Raw genomic sequence first — 18,930 nt, forward strand, 5'->3', positions numbered from 1 at the left:
CTAAATTGAGATGGCCTAATGTTTACCTAGTATTTTAGGTTTTCAATTATGAGTTTCCTTTACTAAATTGAGGTAAATCCTAAACACATAATAACTAACTAGTAATATTTATTGAAGAAAGATATTTTTGGGCCCTTCCACATGTTGGGCCCTGTTAGTCTAACATGTTGAAGAATAAACACCCATAAGATCAGCCTTGCTACCATTACCGTAGTTGACACATACCTTCTTTTGATTTGGATCTTCCCACACACAAGTAAAAGCTCGATGGAGCCTGGAGGGTTTTTGAAATGACAAAAATATATGGAGGTTTTGCATAAACAACTAATGGAGGTTTTAAAGAAACCAAAACAAATGGATATTTTTAAGGTTAGGTTTCTTTGATTTTAAATGTTTTGAAAATCGTTTGAAAACCAAAAATCGGTTCGAGTATTGCAGTTTCAAAACTCAAATGAAATGGATTTTCCAAATTCGGGAATTTACAACAATTTTCATATTCGTTTTTAAATGTTCTTCATATGAAAACCTAGGTTCCATTTTTCTTAAATAGATTTTCCAAGTTTGAGCTCTCTGTTCATGTGATGGAGGCATGGAGCGAAAAAGATAAGAAAATAACCTTTCTTCTAAAAATCCTGTTATATATAGTGTTTACCATAAATAAGCCGAGTTTCACAAAATACATGCTAAAATTGGGTTATATATGTGTTGCTTTTTAGTTTTTAATAGCCATTATGTAATAGTGGCCCTCGTGTCTTCTTCCACTTTGCAGTTCATATCCTGGAGTTATATTTATATAAATCCTAACCCATGCAATTATATGATTGTAGGTATTTCCCTAATAAGATTGCATTACATGATACTATATATATGCATGATGATGATTCATATTTCATAAGACCGAGCCTAGGTACACAGAATGACATAGAAACTTACAGTAGTAGTGACACCTTAAACTAGTGGTTGCATTTATTTTTTTTATAGTGGTTGCACCTTAATTAAAAAAAAAATAGAAAAAAAGAGTTGCACTAACGAGCTGAAATCGAGTAGTAGCCCGGGACCCCTGGAACCACTCAAATCCGCCGCTGCACCGAATACAATGATACAAGGGCCTATAAATATATGTATAATAATATGCCCCCCAACTTGAAGAGGAGGTTGATGACCACTCAAGTTAGAGTGAAACTCTATAAATAAACGGGATGGTAATTCCTTGGTAAAAATAAAAGCATATGCTAGTAGCATGATGGAGCACAAAGTATTCGAACATAAAGTTCACACAGGAGATTGCATATCCTATATAACATTTGATCAGCAGTAACCGGATGTGGATGGAATAGTACTACCGTGTATCTAGCCGTAATTTATTTTCCTTTCTCTTAGTTGTTACAATCTATACATGTATTTTATTTGTGTGATACAGTTTCTGAACAGTAGAACTGTTTGATTTGTCGAGTTCATATGAAAGGTTATTGATTGATCTTCATTAATCACAAAGTAGGTGATATTGTTTCATATAACTAGACAGACATCAATGTAAGCATTTTATGCATGTTAACATTACATACGCTTCCACTTGTTTATCACGTAAATAATGATTATGGACATGATAAAGCATGCTCTCTGTGTGAAAAGCATGTTACATGATTTATTCAACGATGTTATGTTTTAGAAATCATGAGAAGTGTAGGATTGATCAATAATTCTTGTATGCAAATATTCTCATCACATAAAGAGGAAATAATATACGTTGCGGCATCAATTGTAACGAAAAGATTCACTTAGTGATCTATTTGTATATACACAATCGTATGGATAACATGGTTAATTTACACGTGTGTTTATTCAATCTCATAAGACACACGGAGGTATGTCATTAGGTGATGGTATATGTTTATATTATTACCAAAACAAGTAATAATATCTCAATATGTTAAAACTGGTTCGAAACAGGTTGAACTGGTTGGACCGAAAACCAAAGACGAAAGCGATTCAACAACAACCGTTTTTTTTTTTTTTTTTTTTGTATCTCTAGATCGGATTAAATCGGGCGGTTTCACAAAAATCAGGTTGAATCGGTGCGATACAACCCGTAAAAAAACCGTTAGTTACGGTTTATTGAACTTGGATAATTAGATTTCATTTAGCCATTAAAAAAAACAATATATTTTCAAAGCAAATTGAACGACTCAATCGATCAACCTAATTACAATGTACATAACTCGAAGGCCAACGCACACCACTGTCAGATGTAAGAAATTTTTTGGTTATATATATATATATATATATATATATATATATATATATATAAAAGAAAATAGAAAAATATATAAAAATTATGGAAGCAGGTTTGAACTTACGGTCAAAAAGATTGAACCGGAAACCGGTAACCAAACCGGTTCAACTAAAATAGATTTTTAAACATCGAGTAATCTAATATATTTTGCATAAAGAGATTAGAATGCTTATAATATTCTAAAATAAATAAAAGTTCTAATAGGGAATTAAGAAGGATAAGATTGGCTTGACTTCCGAGCACATTTGGTCTGTTTTTAATATTTACAAATAATTAACAATTAAATATGATTGAGAAAAATAATAATATGATGTTTTTTTAATAAATCAATTTTTGCATGGGTATACACTGTATAACATTCATCCTTTTAAGTGAGTCGTAGATAAAAAAATCAAAGAGGTAGAGTTTATAACAGTGGTTTTCAAAAGAGAAATATATATAGAGACATAACTCACTAGAAACTTCAACGATCTAATAGTCTATATACAATCACAAGGCATAGATAGCTATATATTATTACTATATCAATTTCAAGTTCTCTAGCTATTCTACCCAGTGTACGAAGGGTAATATAGTCAATAAACTCAACAACAATGCCTTCTGGTCCAAAGAAGAGGAGAGCTGCAAGGAGGAAGCGTGGCTCCAATGCGAATCATACAGGTGAATTCATTATGTTTCTGTTTTTGTAATTAAAGTAGGCGTTTTTCATAAAATTTGTAGATTGTTTCCATTACTTGTTTTATTTGTTAGTTTGTTTATCAATCGTGAACTGATTTGGTATTTTTTGTTATTTGTGAGTAGAAGATGAAGTGGAAGATGCTGTTGAGGTTTTTCAGACCCTAAGCAATGGTGACATGAAGGCTGAGTCTCATGAGCATGTAGAAAAAAGTAAAGATGTTCCAGTTGTGGAGGAATGTGATTCTGTTGGAAGCAATGGGAAACAAGAATCTGTTCATGATGAAAAAATCATTACGCATGCAACAGTTATGGTGGAATCATCTGACTCTGTTGGAAACAAAGAAAAGGAATCAGAATCTGAAGCTGTTGATCAAATTCTGATTCAACCAATCTCAAAAGAAATCAAAGGAAATGAAGATGATGAAGTTGATGATGGTTTTTCAGTTGTGAAGGAGAGTGAAAAGAACTCCAAAGAAGTTGTTCTTCAAGATCCATTCGAAGAGCCACGAGTTGACACAGTTGACCAGGTGGTTCAGAAGGAGTTGCCTTTGCAAGAAGCTCAAGATCTTTCTGTTCCAATCGAGTCAGTTTCTGAAGTGAATGTAGAGACATTCACAGAAGATGCTCAAGATTCTCTCAAAGAACTTTCAGTTGTCCATGAAAATGAAGGTGTTGAAGTTGGTGAAAGTGAATTAGTTAAAGATGTGTCAGTTGTGAAGAACGAGGGTGAAGATCAAGATCCCTCTGAAGAGACAAAAGAAAGTTCTTCAAGAGAATTTGATCAGTCGATTCTGAAGAACATACATATTAAAGAGGCTGATCAGATCCCTACAGAATCAGCTGAGTCAGTTATTGAAGTGGATGTAGACGCAATATCATTTGAAGATGCTGAAGATTCATTCAAAACACCACTCGGAAGCCCTTCTATTGGATATATGTCTCAGGTGATCAGATCTTTGAATAAATTAGCACAAAATCCTTATTTAGCAGCTGATTCTGTAGATGAAGTTAATGTACAAAAATCCTTAAAAGAGGATCAAGATTCTATCACAGAGCCACATGGAGTCTCTTCTCTTGTTGATGTATCTCCTGTTGAAGAAATTGTTCAAGGAATTGAAGTTGCTGAAGGTGGTGAAAGTGCATCTCATGTTGAGCCAGTTTTGAAGGTGGAAGAAGAAATATCCAAGGAAAGTGTTCTTGAAGAAGAGGTAATAACTGAAGGTTTTTCACAAGAACTAGTTAAGCCAGTTGATGAGTTGCTAATGGAGGCCATACCTTTGGAAAAGGCTCAAGATCCAATTAAATATTCTTTGGAAGAAGTTGTTAAAGGAAACGTATGTGGTGTGGGTGAATGTACATGTGATTATCCACTGATTAATTATGTTGTGTCAGAGGATAAGAAGATGTCATTCAGAGGTGTTTCAAAAAAACGTTCTAAAAAGCCAAATGGAAAATTTTCACATGATCCAGAAGAAATGTTTGATAACATTGATATGTCTCGTGTTGAAGGCTTTGTTCGATTTAATGGTCATGGGAATGAGCCAATTGGATTATCTTCACGTGATGATGTGGCGTCTGTAGAAGGTGTTGTTCCAGGAAATGAAACTGTTGAAATTGGTAAAGGTGAATTTAATCATGTGTTAGTTTTAAAGGAGGAAGAAGAGATCATGCCTATAGAAGGTGTTCTTGAAGAGACAAATGGACGTTCTTCAGATGAACCAAAGGTAATGGTTAAGACACTTGATCATTCTATACCTGGTGATTCAGTTTCAGAAGCAAATGTAGAGACATTTTTAGAAGATGCTGAAGAATATTCTCCCAAAGTGCCTCTGGGAATAAACTCTTTTCTAGTTAAAAGAAATGAGTATGAAGAAGTTGGTGAAAAAGAAACGTTGGTTAATCCTTTTGTGTTGGGTATAGAGGATGAGGAGGATGATGAAGACATGTCTATAGGTGATGGTGTTCTTGAAGAGCCTTTAGAAGAAAAGAAAATTGAAACTTCTTCAGATGAACTACAAGCAACGTTGAAAATGGTTGATAATTCAGTTTTGGATGCTGAAGAGTCACTTTCTGAAGCGAATGTAGACACATCTTTAAAAGATGCTCAAGGTTCTTTCAAAGAGCCAATAAGAGAATCTTCCATGGATGATGTACTTCATGATGCTGATTCAGTTATGAAGGAGAATGAAGATATGTCAATGGAAGATGTTCTTGAAAAGCCAATTCCACGTTCTTCAGATGAACCACAACCAATGAATAAGAGAGTTGATCAAGATCTTTCTACACAAGCTAAGTCAATTGAAGTGAATGTAGATGCATCCTTTGAAGTTACTCAAGATTCTTTCAAGGTGCCATTGGAAGACTCTTCAATGGATGATTTATCTCATGTTGAAGCTGGTGATCAAAGTGAAAGTCATGGTGAAGATTTTTTCAAAGATAAAGGTTATGAAAGTGCAACAATGGTTAACCAAGTTGAGTTAGTTATGGAGGAGAAAGAAGAGAAGTCCATAGAAGGTGTTCTTGAAGAATCTTTTGAACATTCTTCAAATGAACCAGAGTTAATTGTTAAGACAGTTAATCAGTCTATTCTGAAAGAGGCTCAACATCCATCTTTAGCAGAAGAATCAGAGTCAGTTATCGATGTGTTACCAATTGAAGCCATGGTTGAAGGTAATGAAGTTGTTGAAGTTCATGAAAGTGCATCTGAATATTCTTTGCAAGAACCAAAAGCAATAATCAAGACCATTGCTCAGTTTATTCTAAAAGGGCTACATTACAAAGAGGATCATGATCCTTCAGTTCTTGAAGTGAATGAAGACACATCCTCTGAAGATAGTCAAGTTTCTTTTGAAACGCCACTTGGAAGCCCTTCTGTGGACCATGTCTCCCCTAATGAAGCCTTTGCTCAATGGAATGAGTCAACTGAGTCAATTGAAGAAAATGTAGAGTCACGCTTAAAGGATGCTAAAAACTCTCCCATTGATTCATCAGGAAGCTTTTCTCTAGTTGATATGTCTTATATGGAAGGCGTTGAAGAAAATGAAAGTGCTGAAGTTGTGTCATTTTTGAAGGATGATAAAGAGGTTTCTATGGAAGGTGTTCTTGAAGAAGGTTTTGAAAAGAAAGTTGGAGATTCTTCACATGAACAAGAAGCAATGGTTAACACAATTGATAGTGTTGAAGTTGATGAAAAAGAGGTGTCTATGGAAGGTGTTCTTGAAGAACATTTTGAAAAGAAAAATGGAGATTCCTCACATGAACAAGAAGCAATGGTTAACACAATTGATAGTGCTGAAGTTGATGAAAAAGAGGTGTCTATGGAAGGTGTTCTTGAAGAACATTTTGAAAAGAAAGATGGAGATTTCTTATATGAACAAGAAGCAATGGTTAACACAATTGATAGTGTTGAAGCTGTGTCAGTTTTGAAGGATGAAAAAGAGATGTCTTTGGAAGGTGTTCTTGAAGAACAATTGGAAAAGAAAGTTGGAGATTCTTCACATGAACAAGAGGAAATGGTTAACACAATTGATAGGTCGCTTCTGCAAGAGAAAGAGGCTGAAGATCTGTCTACACCAGTTGAGTCAGTTACTGAAGTGAATGTAGAGACATCTATAAAAGATTCTCAAGATTCTTTGAAAGAACCATTGGAAATCCCCTCTATGGATGATGTGTCGCCTCTTGAAGGCGTAGTTCAAGGAAATGAATTTGGTGAAATTGGTGAAAGTGAAGAGATCTCCGTAGAAGGTGTTGTTCAAGATCCTTTAGAAGAGCCAATTGGAAATTCTTCTCAAGAGCTAGAGGAAATTGTAAAGACAGAAGATCAGTTGGATTTGAAGGAGATACCTTTGGAAGAGACTCAAATTCCTTCTTTACAAGATGACTCAGTTATCGAAGTCATAAAAGATGTTGATTCTCTCAAGGAGCCACTAGGAAGCTCTTCAATTATGGAAGATGATGGTGATATGTCCATGGAAGGTGTTCTTCAAGATCCTTTCAAAGAGCCAAGTGGATCTTCTTTACATGATCATTTAACTCTTGAGGAGTTACATTTGAAAGAAGAGGCTGAAGATCCTTCTATACTATCTGACTCGGTTATTAAAGTGAATGTTGATAAATCCATTGAAGATGCTCAAGATTTATATGAAACGCCACCTGGAAGCCCTTCTGTGGGCCATGTGTCTCCTGTTGAAGGCTTTGAAGCAAACATAGATCACTCTTCCATGGAGGCATTGGAAAGCTTTTCTATGGCTGATGTGTCTTCTATGAAAAGCGTTGTTCAAGGAAATGAATCTACTGAAGTTGATGAAAAGTCATTGGTGTCCATGGAAGGTGTTATTAAAGAACCTTTTAAAGATCCAGTTGGACCTTCTGCAGATGAACTACAAACAATGGTGAAGACAGTTGATCAGTTGTTTCAAGATCCATCTCTACAAGGTGAGTTAGATTCTGAAGAAAATATAAAAACATTCTTGAAAGGTAATCAAGATTCTTTCAAAGAGCCACTGATAAACTCTTTTCTGGATTATGTGTCAGGAAATGTTCAAGAAAAAGAATTCACTGAAGGCAGTGAAGATGCAACAATGGATAATCATGTTGAATCACTTAAGAAGGAGAATGAAGACTTGTCCTTAGAAGATGTTCTTGAAGTACCTTTTGAAAAACCATTTGGAGATTTTTCACATGAGAAAGAAGCAACAGTTAACATAACTGATAGGTCACTTCTGAAAGAGATACCATTAAAAGATGCTGAAGATCCATTTGAAAAAGTTGAGTCAGCCACTGAAAGTCCCTCTTTGGTTGATGTGTTTCCTGTTGAAGGAAACAAATTTAATAATGTTAGTGAAACTGCGTGTCATGATTCACCAACCATGGTTAATCATGTGGTGTCACTGGAAAGCTCTTCTATGGTTAATGGGACTCCTGTTGAAGGTGTTGGTCAACGGAATGGTCAACGGAATGAGATGGTTGGACTAGTAAGGACATTGTTGGAAGAGATTCGTCGAATAAGGGCATTTTATGAAGAAGGGTTGCGTCAAACTACCAAAATAGATCTCCAGATGCTTGAAATTTTGGAAAAGTATGACTCAACGAGATAATTTGAGTTAGTTCTCTTTTGGGCTAATGTTGTTATTTTACCTTTTAGTGTCTTTCTTTAAGATGTTGATCAGTGTTATGACTGATTTAGTTTACTTTGGAATTGTTTACAGCTGTGATCTGTTGTGAACTTAATAAAAACTCATGACCCTTTATTGATTAGATACTATTTGGACCCTATTTATCATAAAAAAAATAATAATAAATAAATAAAATAAACTTCATGATTCTATAATTCATAGAATCATGTCACTACAAGAATTGTTTCCTTCTCCGATCACACATGTTGTCGCTATAAATACAGCTATGCTGACGATAAATTATCGGTACATGGTTAACAAATTTTGTTTGACCTGAGTATATGTCGACAACTTGTCATCGACATAGCTTCGGTGGGAACGAAAAGTCTTTACTCCTGTTTTCTCAAAACCTATGCCGATGACTTGTCGTCGGTATAGATTACAAAAAATATAATTTCCATTTATTTATAATTCCGTGGTGCATAAATAAAAAAACAATGTTGTTTTTAGGGAAACTATCCAGATAACAAGTCGTCGACATAAAATGTGGCGATTCGCATGAACTCTATCCCAACGACAAGTCGTCAGATAAATTTTGAATTATATTTTTTTTTATTTACAAGAAATACAATACGACGTAGTTTTCTTTTACCCTATACCAACGACTTGTCGTCAGCATAGGGTTTAACCTCAACAAGAGTCTGTCCATCGAATTTATTTGCAACGCCACACCTAGCTTTCTTTATCGATCTCTCAACGACGATCGACACACAAGACCACTCCTCCGGCCACTCTCCTGGCGACCGCATGTAACCACTCCTCATTTCCAATTTCACTATTTTTTATGTTGGATTTTGAGATTTTTGTGAATGATATTTTGTTTTTTATTTGTTTCTCGGTAAGGCTATCACCGGAGGACCACCAACGACAACCGTCTCCTTCCAGCCACTTTCCTTCACTGCCGACAACAAGTAAGGTTTTTTATTTCTAAAGTTTTTTTTTTTTTTCTGAATTGGGATTTTTCCGGTGACCACCAACTACCACCGGAGGAACATCGTCACCAGCCACCACCGGAATTCGAGCTCCACGACAGGAAGAAGAGGTATGTTTCTAGGTTTGTGTTTTGGTTTTGGTTTTGTCTTTGATTATGTCACAACTACCCTTTTTAGCTAGGAAATCCTGCTCTCATGTAAGCACCAATTATTGTAAGGCTTGTATCAATGCATTAAGGGTTATATTATGGGTCCTAATGAACCATGTATTATTATAATGCAAAGTATTTATGTATCTCTCAAATCTCTCCCAAAACTCTCCATGTATATCAAATCTCTCCCAAATCTCTCCATGTATATCAAATCTCTCTCAAAACTCTCCATGTATATCAAATCTCTCCCAAATCTCTCCATGTATATCAAATCTCTCCCAAATCTATCCATGTATATCAAATCTCTCCCAAATCTCTCTAAGTATCTCAAATCTCTCCAAAGCCTCTCTATGTATCTTCCTTAGTAAAAAACAACTCAAAACGAGAGGAGAAAACTCAAAAGAACAAGCTCATTCCGGAATACACTATTCATTTTCGGAACCTCTCTTCTTGGTCCGGAACCCTCTTGGCCCGGAACCCTCTTAGTCCGGAATACCTTCTAAGGAACCGGGAAGATTCGCATCTCGGAACCCCTCCCTGCTTCGGACCTTCTGATGGACTCTGGAATACCCTTGCACCGGACAATCTCGCTCCGGAATAACCTCTCATCCGGACAACCTCGTTTGGAGCCTTCGTGCTTACTTCGGAAGGTCTCGCCTCGCAGCCTCGGAAGGAAGTGGTTCCGGATCAGAGCTGACTCCTGAACCTGAGAGGAGCTTCGGAACAATGGAAATTTACTTCGGCACTCGCCCATCTGACTCCGAAACTCACTTTTGGCTTCGGATTTTTGACCATTTCGGAACTTCTCTTCATTTTAGGAAATTTTGACGTCGGGAATCCCACCAAACTCATATTTTTCATAACTTACACCTCCTAAACCAATATTTTATGCTAAATTTGAGTACTTGAAAACATATTTACATAAAATAATAATTAATAACTATAAAAGTATTATATTAAAACATAAAGTGATAAGGGGTTGACTTTATGATGGGATGTAATACCCATTTCCCATGCAATTCACAGTAACCCATGCAAGAACCACCAAATAACAATGTTTGAACCAATAGATTTCCATGCACCTACCCTTTCTCCCTTTTTCCTTATCCTCTTAAAGCAACAACAGTGGGAGATTTTAAACTTCTCAACTTCTCCCACTTCCCCCATATTCTCTCAAATATTTCATTCAAGAAAAAAAGCAAGGATTTTGTTAAGGCTCAACTCTTCCCGTGCTCCTTAAGGTGTTAGGTAAGATATTCCATTAATCCAGTATGTTACATCTTTTGCAGGGAGAAGTTATATTATTTTATTCATAATAATATGTGATACAAATCTTTAGAACAACATTCCTTCCCAGGAAGTTCCTCAACTCATCCAACAACTTAGGCTTGAAATTTTCATCCCATCACTCCAACCAACCCATCAACCAACTCAAGGTGAGCTTCACACCCCAACTTTTTTCGAGTTTTATTATTTTGGGGGAGAATACAAGTCAAATCTTGTCTAAATCCTTGGATAATTGCATGTATTTGTATGTTTAGGTGTGTGTGTGTCGAAACGTTATTTCAAGATAATTTTTCATAAACTTGAAATTTCACAAACCTCATGATGTTAGGACAATATTTTAGTCACAACATAAGGAATATTCTGTTTGCAAACTATTAGTGATTATTTATAAATATTTAATATAAATAATAATCAAGAAAATGTACAAAATAGGGCTGTTATGACAGAAATAATTACATGTCATAAAACTGCTGTCATAAAACTTTAAGAACCACAAGTGATCAGCTGTATGTCATAAAGCTGAAAAACGCATGTCATAAAATTGCAGTCATAACTTCACACAGGTCATAGTTTTACACAAGTCATAACTTGACACCTTCCGACAAAATTGGGTCATTTTGATAAATATTCAAAGTGGATTATTTTCAATAAACCAAGTGAAACGAAACGAAATATCTAGTCAACAAGTACAACTATTGTGATTTATTTAATAAATAACGAATCTCAACGATTTGCACCAATGAAAAATCTGTTATATATATATATATATATATATATATATATATATATATATATATATATATATATATATATATATATATATAATAGTGTACGCTTAAAATCCTATAAGAGTTATAACCAGAGTCTCCTGGAGGGGGAGCGAGAATTTGTGTATAGATCTATACGGGGTTGACACCCCACACCTTCGTTGTTCGCTACAGCTAGACCGGCCAGTCTAGGGTGACAAATGTCTTAAACAAAACCGACGCCTAAAGAATGTCAGAACAGGCACTCTGTCATATTAGTATGGTTATAACGACTCACTTAGAATATAACAATATGATTTTAGAAATTTACTCAAGTTACACCTCTCGATTATAAACGACTATGGATTTGGATACTATAAACGAAGCTTTTACCACACCAGTCTTAGGGAGTCTTAGGGTCTGAGACAACCATTTTATATATCAGAAAATATAGGATTTTCTGGAGAAAACAATTTTATACGATTTCGAAAACTATAAACTAAGACACACATGGAACTATACTCGATTTGAAACAAGACTTACAACCATTGATAAGAAAATATTGGATTTTCTCGATTTCTAAACTATCACCAAATTTTATACGAAAATGCTTATGAACTCACCAACATATTTTATGTTGACGCTTTTCAAACGACTTGTATTCTCTGGAAACCCGTAAGCAGGTTTATGGATCGCTGACTCAGGATTATTTTGCTGTAATTTGGAATTTACTTACTAATGTCTTTTCTGTGTAATTTGAGAAAATAAACATGATGTAAAACAATATAAGTTTGTTATCTCAATGTATGATGTTTGGATTTGCTATATTTCATTTATACTTAATTGTTATGATACTTCACAATGAAGTCACCTGCCTCCGGACGTTTTCGCCGTTCTGGTTCGGGGGTGTGAGAGATTGGTATCAGAGCATTGTTTATAGTGAACTAGTATATCTAGCCATACAAGATATACAACTATAAATACAATGGGACTAAAACACTCTGACTAAAAGTATACATACTTGCTAGGATCGTATCATAACAAGAACAAAACAAGATAACTTAAAGGTTGAACACTACAGTCAAACCTGGGCAGTTATGTACTCATATCTGGCATAAATATAGCCTGATCAACTATATTTATTTGAGATATGACCAACATGTGTTCAAGAGTGGTAGTGGTGTTGCAATGAGTCTAAAGTTTCCCAACTCATTATCCAAAAGTTTTAAGGACCAAACCTAAAATACTTAAAATACTATAGGAGTATTTTGACATTCTATCTATTTTCTCGTACTCATATATTCTTGCATAGACGACATGGCAGGCTTTCACCTCCCCGGAGACCCTTACTTTCCCAATCAGGGGAATGGGGGTTGGATTGAGCAAGATCCAGAAGAAGACCCCGAGGAACCCATGGAGGATGCCGAAGAACCGATGGAGTTTGAAGAAGAGGACGTCGATGAAGAAATCGAGGAAGACGACGATGAGGAAGTTGAAAAGGACGAGGAATCGGACGTAGAATATGAATTTATCAACCCTCCCTACATGGCAAGGGTACCACCGCATAGGATGGGCTACAATGTCCCTGCACATCCTTGGGCTGACGATATTGAGAGATGGGGCCGACTCCAAGGTCAGCAACCGCCATTTGGGATGAACCGAGGTTACTACAACCTCCATCATGGAGGACCAGCAGATCGCGCACTCCCTGTCGTGGTCAGACGTATTAGGGACATCTATGACCAGGCTCAAGTGACAACCGATCGGGTAATGCAGATGCGGGCGGCTATGCAGGTTACAGATGCTCGCACGCGAGACCTAGAGCAAGACTTCTACCCAATGGAACGACTCATAGAAGATCTTGCCACTGCACGAGCGGAGGTCAGAGAATACCAGGAGAGACACACCGCTCTGGAGGAGCATGTACGGATCACCGAGCGTAGGTTAGCCAAACTCCAGGGCGTGTCTACCTCATCGTCAGCACCACCAGGCCCTACTCGTCGCGACTAGTATCTGTTTATTTGCTACCGTATCGGTTTTCCTTTGTGCATTTCCCTATGTATTATCGATGACATGATTAAGTGATTACACTACTCATGGAGTTGTTACTCTGTTAGATTTTGTTTCACTTCAAGTATTGTACACCTTATGAAGGCAATTGTCCATGTACTTAAAAGATTCTTATCAATGAAAAACGGATATATATCTGCTCATGATGTGTTACCTGTTATGCGTTCTATTGCTATTATTACATGTTGATTTTATACACACACTTGCTTGTATACAACCAAATCACTAATTCTATTCTATAATCAAGAAACCGTGAAATAAAATACATTAGATACTCATTGTCCTTCTGATCCATGACAGAAAGATGCCGAGGAGACCAACCCGTAGGAATAATAACACAGCACCACCACCGCCGCCCCTGCCCGAAATGAACTCGACAGCCTTTCAAGCGGCAGTTTCAGCAGCAGTAACAGCGGCTCTAGCTCACATTCAAACCGAAAATGATGGTGGTGGAAATGGCCAAGGGACGGGAAGCTCCCATCAAGGGATGAATCAAGGGCCTGTAAAGGCCTGTACCTATAAGGACTTTTCCAATGCAAGACCCCGCACATTCAACGGGACCGGAGGAGTCATAGCTCTGAAACGATGGATCGAGAAGGTGGAGTCGGTGTTCGAGATATGGGAATGTCCGGAAGGAAGTAAAGTCAAATTTGCGGCCTGCACTTTCATCGACCATGCACTGTCATGGTGGAACGGTCACATTGAGGCCATGACACTTCCCGTTGCAAACACTATGTCCTGGGAAGAACTCAAAGAAATGTTAATCGCCGAGTACTGTCCCCGAGGGGAAGTACAAAAGCTCGAGCAAGAACTGTGGAACCTTACGGTACAGAACTCGGACATTGACGCGTACATCTCGAGGTTTAACGAACTGTACCTTTGGTGTCCTGGTATGATTACATCTGAGGCAAAGAAGGTCAACTGATTCATCTGGGGGTTGACACCTCCCATTCACGGTAACGTGATTGCCTCAAAACCCGAGACCTACGATAGTGCCAAGCGCCTAGCCAAGAAGCTTTATGATCACAGTGACAAGAAAAGTACCAAAGCAACAGAGGGAGAGAGCAAACAAGAAGGAGGGAACAAGAAGAACAGGGAGAACAAGCGTAAAGGACGACATAATTTAGGTCCATCCTAGAAACCACAGTCAGTAGCAATCCATTCTGCTACCGCTCCAGCAGCACCAGCCCCAACCCCCCCAGCCTCAACAATAACAACGCCAACAAAGCCATACGCGAGATCCAATCCCAAGTGTGAAAAGTGTAACTATCACAACTACAGGGCATGCAAGGATTTCCAATGCACCAACTGCAATCGAAAAGGACACACTGTCCGATATTGCAAGATGCCCCCACAACAAAACAAACAGCCCAATGACAACAACGCCGGAGCCAGCCGTGCATGTGACGGATGCGGGGACACCGGCCATTTTAAATGCAACTGCCCCAAGAACAACAATCAGAACGCATGAAGGGTCTTAACCATGGGGCAAGGAGAGGAGGTGCAATATCCAACAGTGGTGACTGGTATGTTTCCCCTCAACAACTCTTATGCGTGCATTTTATTTGATAGTGGTGCTGAGCGAAGCTTCGTAAGTCACAGATTCAAACACCTACTCAATCAAAATCCTCACAAATTGAACGAAACTTATACGGTAGAAATGGCCAACGGTAAAATAGAATCAACCAACGATATCTACGTAGGGTGCACACTAACGTTAAATAATCACTCCTTCTCAATCAGTGTGATGCCTGTTAATATTAGGAGTTTTGATGTGATTGTTGGCAAGGATTAGTTAAGCCCCCACCATGCTGAAATTATGTGTCACGAGAAGGCCGTTCGCCTTCACCTACCCAACGACGAAACATAGTTTATGGTGATAACCCGGCTCAAACCTCCGACTCATTTCTTGCATCCAAGCACAAAAGTGCTTGCATAAAAAGAATCACACCTTTCTTGATCATGTCGTGGATAAAACAAAGGAGGAGAAAAACATTAACGATATTCCTGAAGTACGTGACTTTCCTGACGTATTTCCCGAGGATTTGGCAGGAGTCCCTCCCGAGCGCGAGGTCGAGTTCCGAATCGATCTTGTACCTGGAGCCACCGCAATCACCAAATCACCCTACAGGTTAGCTCCTGCCGAGATGCAAGAGTTATCTAGACAACTAAGCGAGCTCCTCGACAAGGGATTCATCAGGCCGAGATTTTCACCTTGGGGCGCTCCGGTTCTGTTTGTCAAAAACAAAGACGGATCTTTCAGAATGTCCATCGATTATCGAGAATTAAACAAGCTCACTGTCAAGAATCGATACCCACTACCCCGAATCGATGACCTATTCGATTAGCTCCAAGGAGCCAACTACTTTTCCAAGATAGATCTGAGGTCCGGATACCATGAGCTAAGAGTCCGAGAGGTGGATATCCCAAAGACTGCTTTCCGAACCCGTTATGGGCACTTCGAGTTTGTAGTCATGCCTTTTGGTCTCACAAACACACTAGCATCCTTTATGGACCTGATGAACCGAGTCTGTCGGCCGTTTCTAGAAAACTTCTTAATTGTTTTCATCGATGATATACTCGTTTACTCTAAGAGTAAGGAGGAGCACAGCCAACACTCACGACAAATTTTGGGAACACTAAGAGCAGAGAAGCTTTACGCAAAGTTCTCCAAATGTGAGTTCTGGATTCGTAGAGTGGAATTCTTGGGACATATAGTCAGCAAAGAGGGAATACATGTGGACCCTATTAAGATCAAGGCTATTGAGGGCTGGGAAACCCCAAGAACCCCAACCGAAATCAGACAATTTTTAGGCCTCGCTGGTTATTACCGAAGGTTCATCCAAATTTTTTCCAAAATCGCCAAGCCCCTCACCACTCTCACCCAGAAGGGTGTACCTTTCTATTGGAATGACAAACAAGAAGTTGCCTTCCAAACCCTGAAACGAGCCCTCTGCAGTGCTCTCCTTGCCAGAAGGAATGGAAGACTTCGTAGTATACAGCGATGCTTCCAATCAAGGGTTAGGCTGTGTGCTTATGCAGCGTGGAAAGGTGATAGCTTACACATCTAGACAACTAAAGACCCATGAAGTGAACTACACCATCACGATCTCGAACTGGGAACTGTGGTCTTCGCCTTAAAGATTTGGAGGCACTACCTATATGGTACAAGGTGCACCATTTCACGGACCACAAGAGCCTCCAACAAATACTGAATCAAAAGGAATTGAACATGATACAACGAAGATGGGTCGAACTGCTAAATGACTACGAGTGCGAAATCAAGTACCATCCAGGCAAAGCAAATGTGGTAGCCGATGCCTTGAGCCGGAAGGAGTACTCGGGTCACCGAGTAAAGAAATTAACAATGATCGTCCATTCCCATCTATCCTTACAAATCAAAGGGGCTCCGCAGTAAGCCTTGAAGCCAGAAAACGTCGCCAATGAGGCATTGCGCGGAATGGAAAAGAATCTGACGGTCAAGGAAGACGGAGCCTATTATCTTATGGACCGAATCTGGACACCATGGTTCGGTGGATTTCGGGACGTGATAACGAATGAGGCTCACAAAACAAGGTATTTTATCCATCTGGGTTCCGACAAGATGTACCTGGATATCAAACAACATTATTGGTGGCCGAATATTAAAGCGTAGATTCCCACTTACATAGGCAAGTGTCTCACTTGTGCCAAAGTTAAAGTGGAGTATCAGAAGCCCTCGGGTCTACTTCAGCAACCCGAAATACCTGAGTGGAAATGGGAGATGATAGCAATGGATTTTATAACCAAATTACCCAAGACGGCAGACGGTCTGGATGCTATCTGGGTGATCGTTGACCGACGAACAAAATCCGCCCATTTCCTACCAATAAATGAGATGTACAAAATGGAAAGGATAACACGAATATACGTAAAAGAGGTGGTGAGACTTCATGGAGTCCCCATATCCATTGTCTCAGATCGAGATAGTAGATTCACCTCTCGTTTTTGGCAGTCGCTCCAGAAAGCATTGGGAACCCGTCTGGATATGAGCACTGCCTACCACCCTCAGACTGATGGCCAAAGCGAGTGAACTATTCAGACTCTAGAAGACATGCTGCGAGCATGTGTAATAGATTTTGGCAAAGCCTGGGATACCCACCTGCCCCTAGTTGAATTTTCATATAACAACAGCTATCACACGAGCATAGGAGTCGCACCCTTCGAGGCCTTGTATGGCCGGAAATGCAGATCGCTCCTCTGTTGGGCTGAAGTGGGTGACACACAACTGGTCAAAAGGCAATCACCAAACAGCACCCTTATGGGACCAAAAATCATCCGAGAAACTACAGAGAAGATAATCCAAATCAAAGCCCGACTCCAAGCATCGTGTGACCGACAAAAGAGTTACGCTGACAAACGACGAAAACCTCTGGAGTTCGAGGTCAGAGATCGAGTGCTACTAAAGGTCTCTCCCTGGAAAGGGATGATCCGCTTTGGGAAACGAGGAAAGTTAACCCGCGATACATCGGACCTTTTGAGATTCTTGCCCGAATTGGTCCGGTGGCCTATAAGCTACAGCTACCTTCGGAGCTCAACAACGTGCACACCATGTTCCACGTATCAAATTTGAAAAAGTGTTTATCAGATGAAACCTTTGTTATTCCTTTAGAAGAGATTGAGATAAACGAGAATCTCCTATTCGTCGAAGAACCAGTCGAGATAATGGATAGGGAATTGAAGCGTACGAAATAGAGTCGCATTCCGATTGTGAAGGTTCGATGGGGCGCTAAGCGCGGACCGGAATTCTCTTGGGAACGTGAAGACCAGATGAAGCAGAAGTACCCTCGCCTATTCTCGCGTTCATGACCCTACTTTTCAAAAGAATTTTGGCACGACATTCCCTCTAACGGGGGGATGATGTCACAACTAGCCTTTTTAGCTAGGAAATTCTGCTCTCATGTAAGCACCCATTATTGTAAGGCTTGTATCAATGCATTAAGGGTTATATTATGGGTCCTAATGAACAATGTATTATTATAATGCGAAGTATTTATGTATCTCTCAAATCTCTCCCAAAACTCTCCATATATATCAAATCTCTCCCAAATCTCTCCCAAAACTCTCCATGTATATCAAATCTCTCCCAAATCTCTCCATATATATCGAACCTCTGCCAAATCTCTCCCAAATCTCTCCAAGTATATCAAATCTCTCCCAAATCTCTCTAAGTATCTCAAATCTCTCCAAAGTCTCTCTATGTATCTTCCCTAGTCAAAAACAACTCAAAACGAGAGGAGAAAACTCAAAAGAAGAAGCCCATTCCGGAATACACTATTCATTTTCGGAACCTCTCTTCTTGGTTCGGAACCCTCTTAGTTCGAAATACCTTCTAAGGAACCGGGAAGATTCGCATCTCGGAACCCCTCCCTACTTTGGACCTTCTGATGGACTACGGAATACCGTTGCACCGGACAATCTCGCTCCGGAATAACCTCTCATCCGGATAACCTCGTTTGGAGCCTTTGTGCTTACTTCAGAAGGTCTCGCCTCGCAGCCTCGGAAGGAATTGGTTCCGGATCAGAGCTGACTCGGGAACCTGAGAGGAGCTTCGGATCA

General features: G+C 38.9%; 1 protein-coding gene across 1 annotated transcript; it reads left to right on the forward strand.

Moving 5' to 3' along the window:
* Nucleotides 1–2,710: 2,710 nt before the first annotated feature.
* On the forward strand, nt 2,711–8,227 carry LOC145133144 (uncharacterized). The gene is made up of 3 exons (XM_079068076.1): nt 2,711–2,953; nt 3,095–7,405; nt 7,505–8,227. Exons 1-3 carry the CDS (start codon nt 2,887–2,889, stop codon nt 8,065–8,067), a joined length of 4,941 nt encoding a protein of 1,646 aa, XP_078924202.1. The 5' UTR covers nt 2,711–2,886; the 3' UTR covers nt 8,068–8,227.
* The last annotated feature ends 10,703 nt before the right edge of the window (nt 8,228–18,930 follow it).

The sequence above is a fragment of the Lactuca virosa genome, chromosome 8 (genome assembly GCF_052849685.1).
Source record: "Lactuca virosa cultivar CGN04683 chromosome 8, Lactuca_virosa_CGN04683_v6, whole genome shotgun sequence".
NCBI lineage: Eukaryota > Viridiplantae > Streptophyta > Magnoliopsida > Asterales > Asteraceae > Lactuca > Lactuca virosa.

Bases quoted from the DNA above. Each gene is read 5' to 3' on its own strand.
- LOC145133144 (XM_079068076.1), top strand. From the start codon at position 2,887: ATGCCTTCTGGTCCAAAGAAGAGGAGAGCTGCAAGGAGGAAGCGTGGC. The intron at 2,954-3,094 runs GTGAATTCATTA...ATTTGTGAGTAG, and splicing joins CTCCAATGCGAATCATACAG to AAGATGAAGTGGAAGATGCT. The intron at 7,406-7,504 runs GTGAGTTAGATT...ATTATGTGTCAG, and splicing joins TCAAGATCCATCTCTACAAG to GAAATGTTCAAGAAAAAGAA.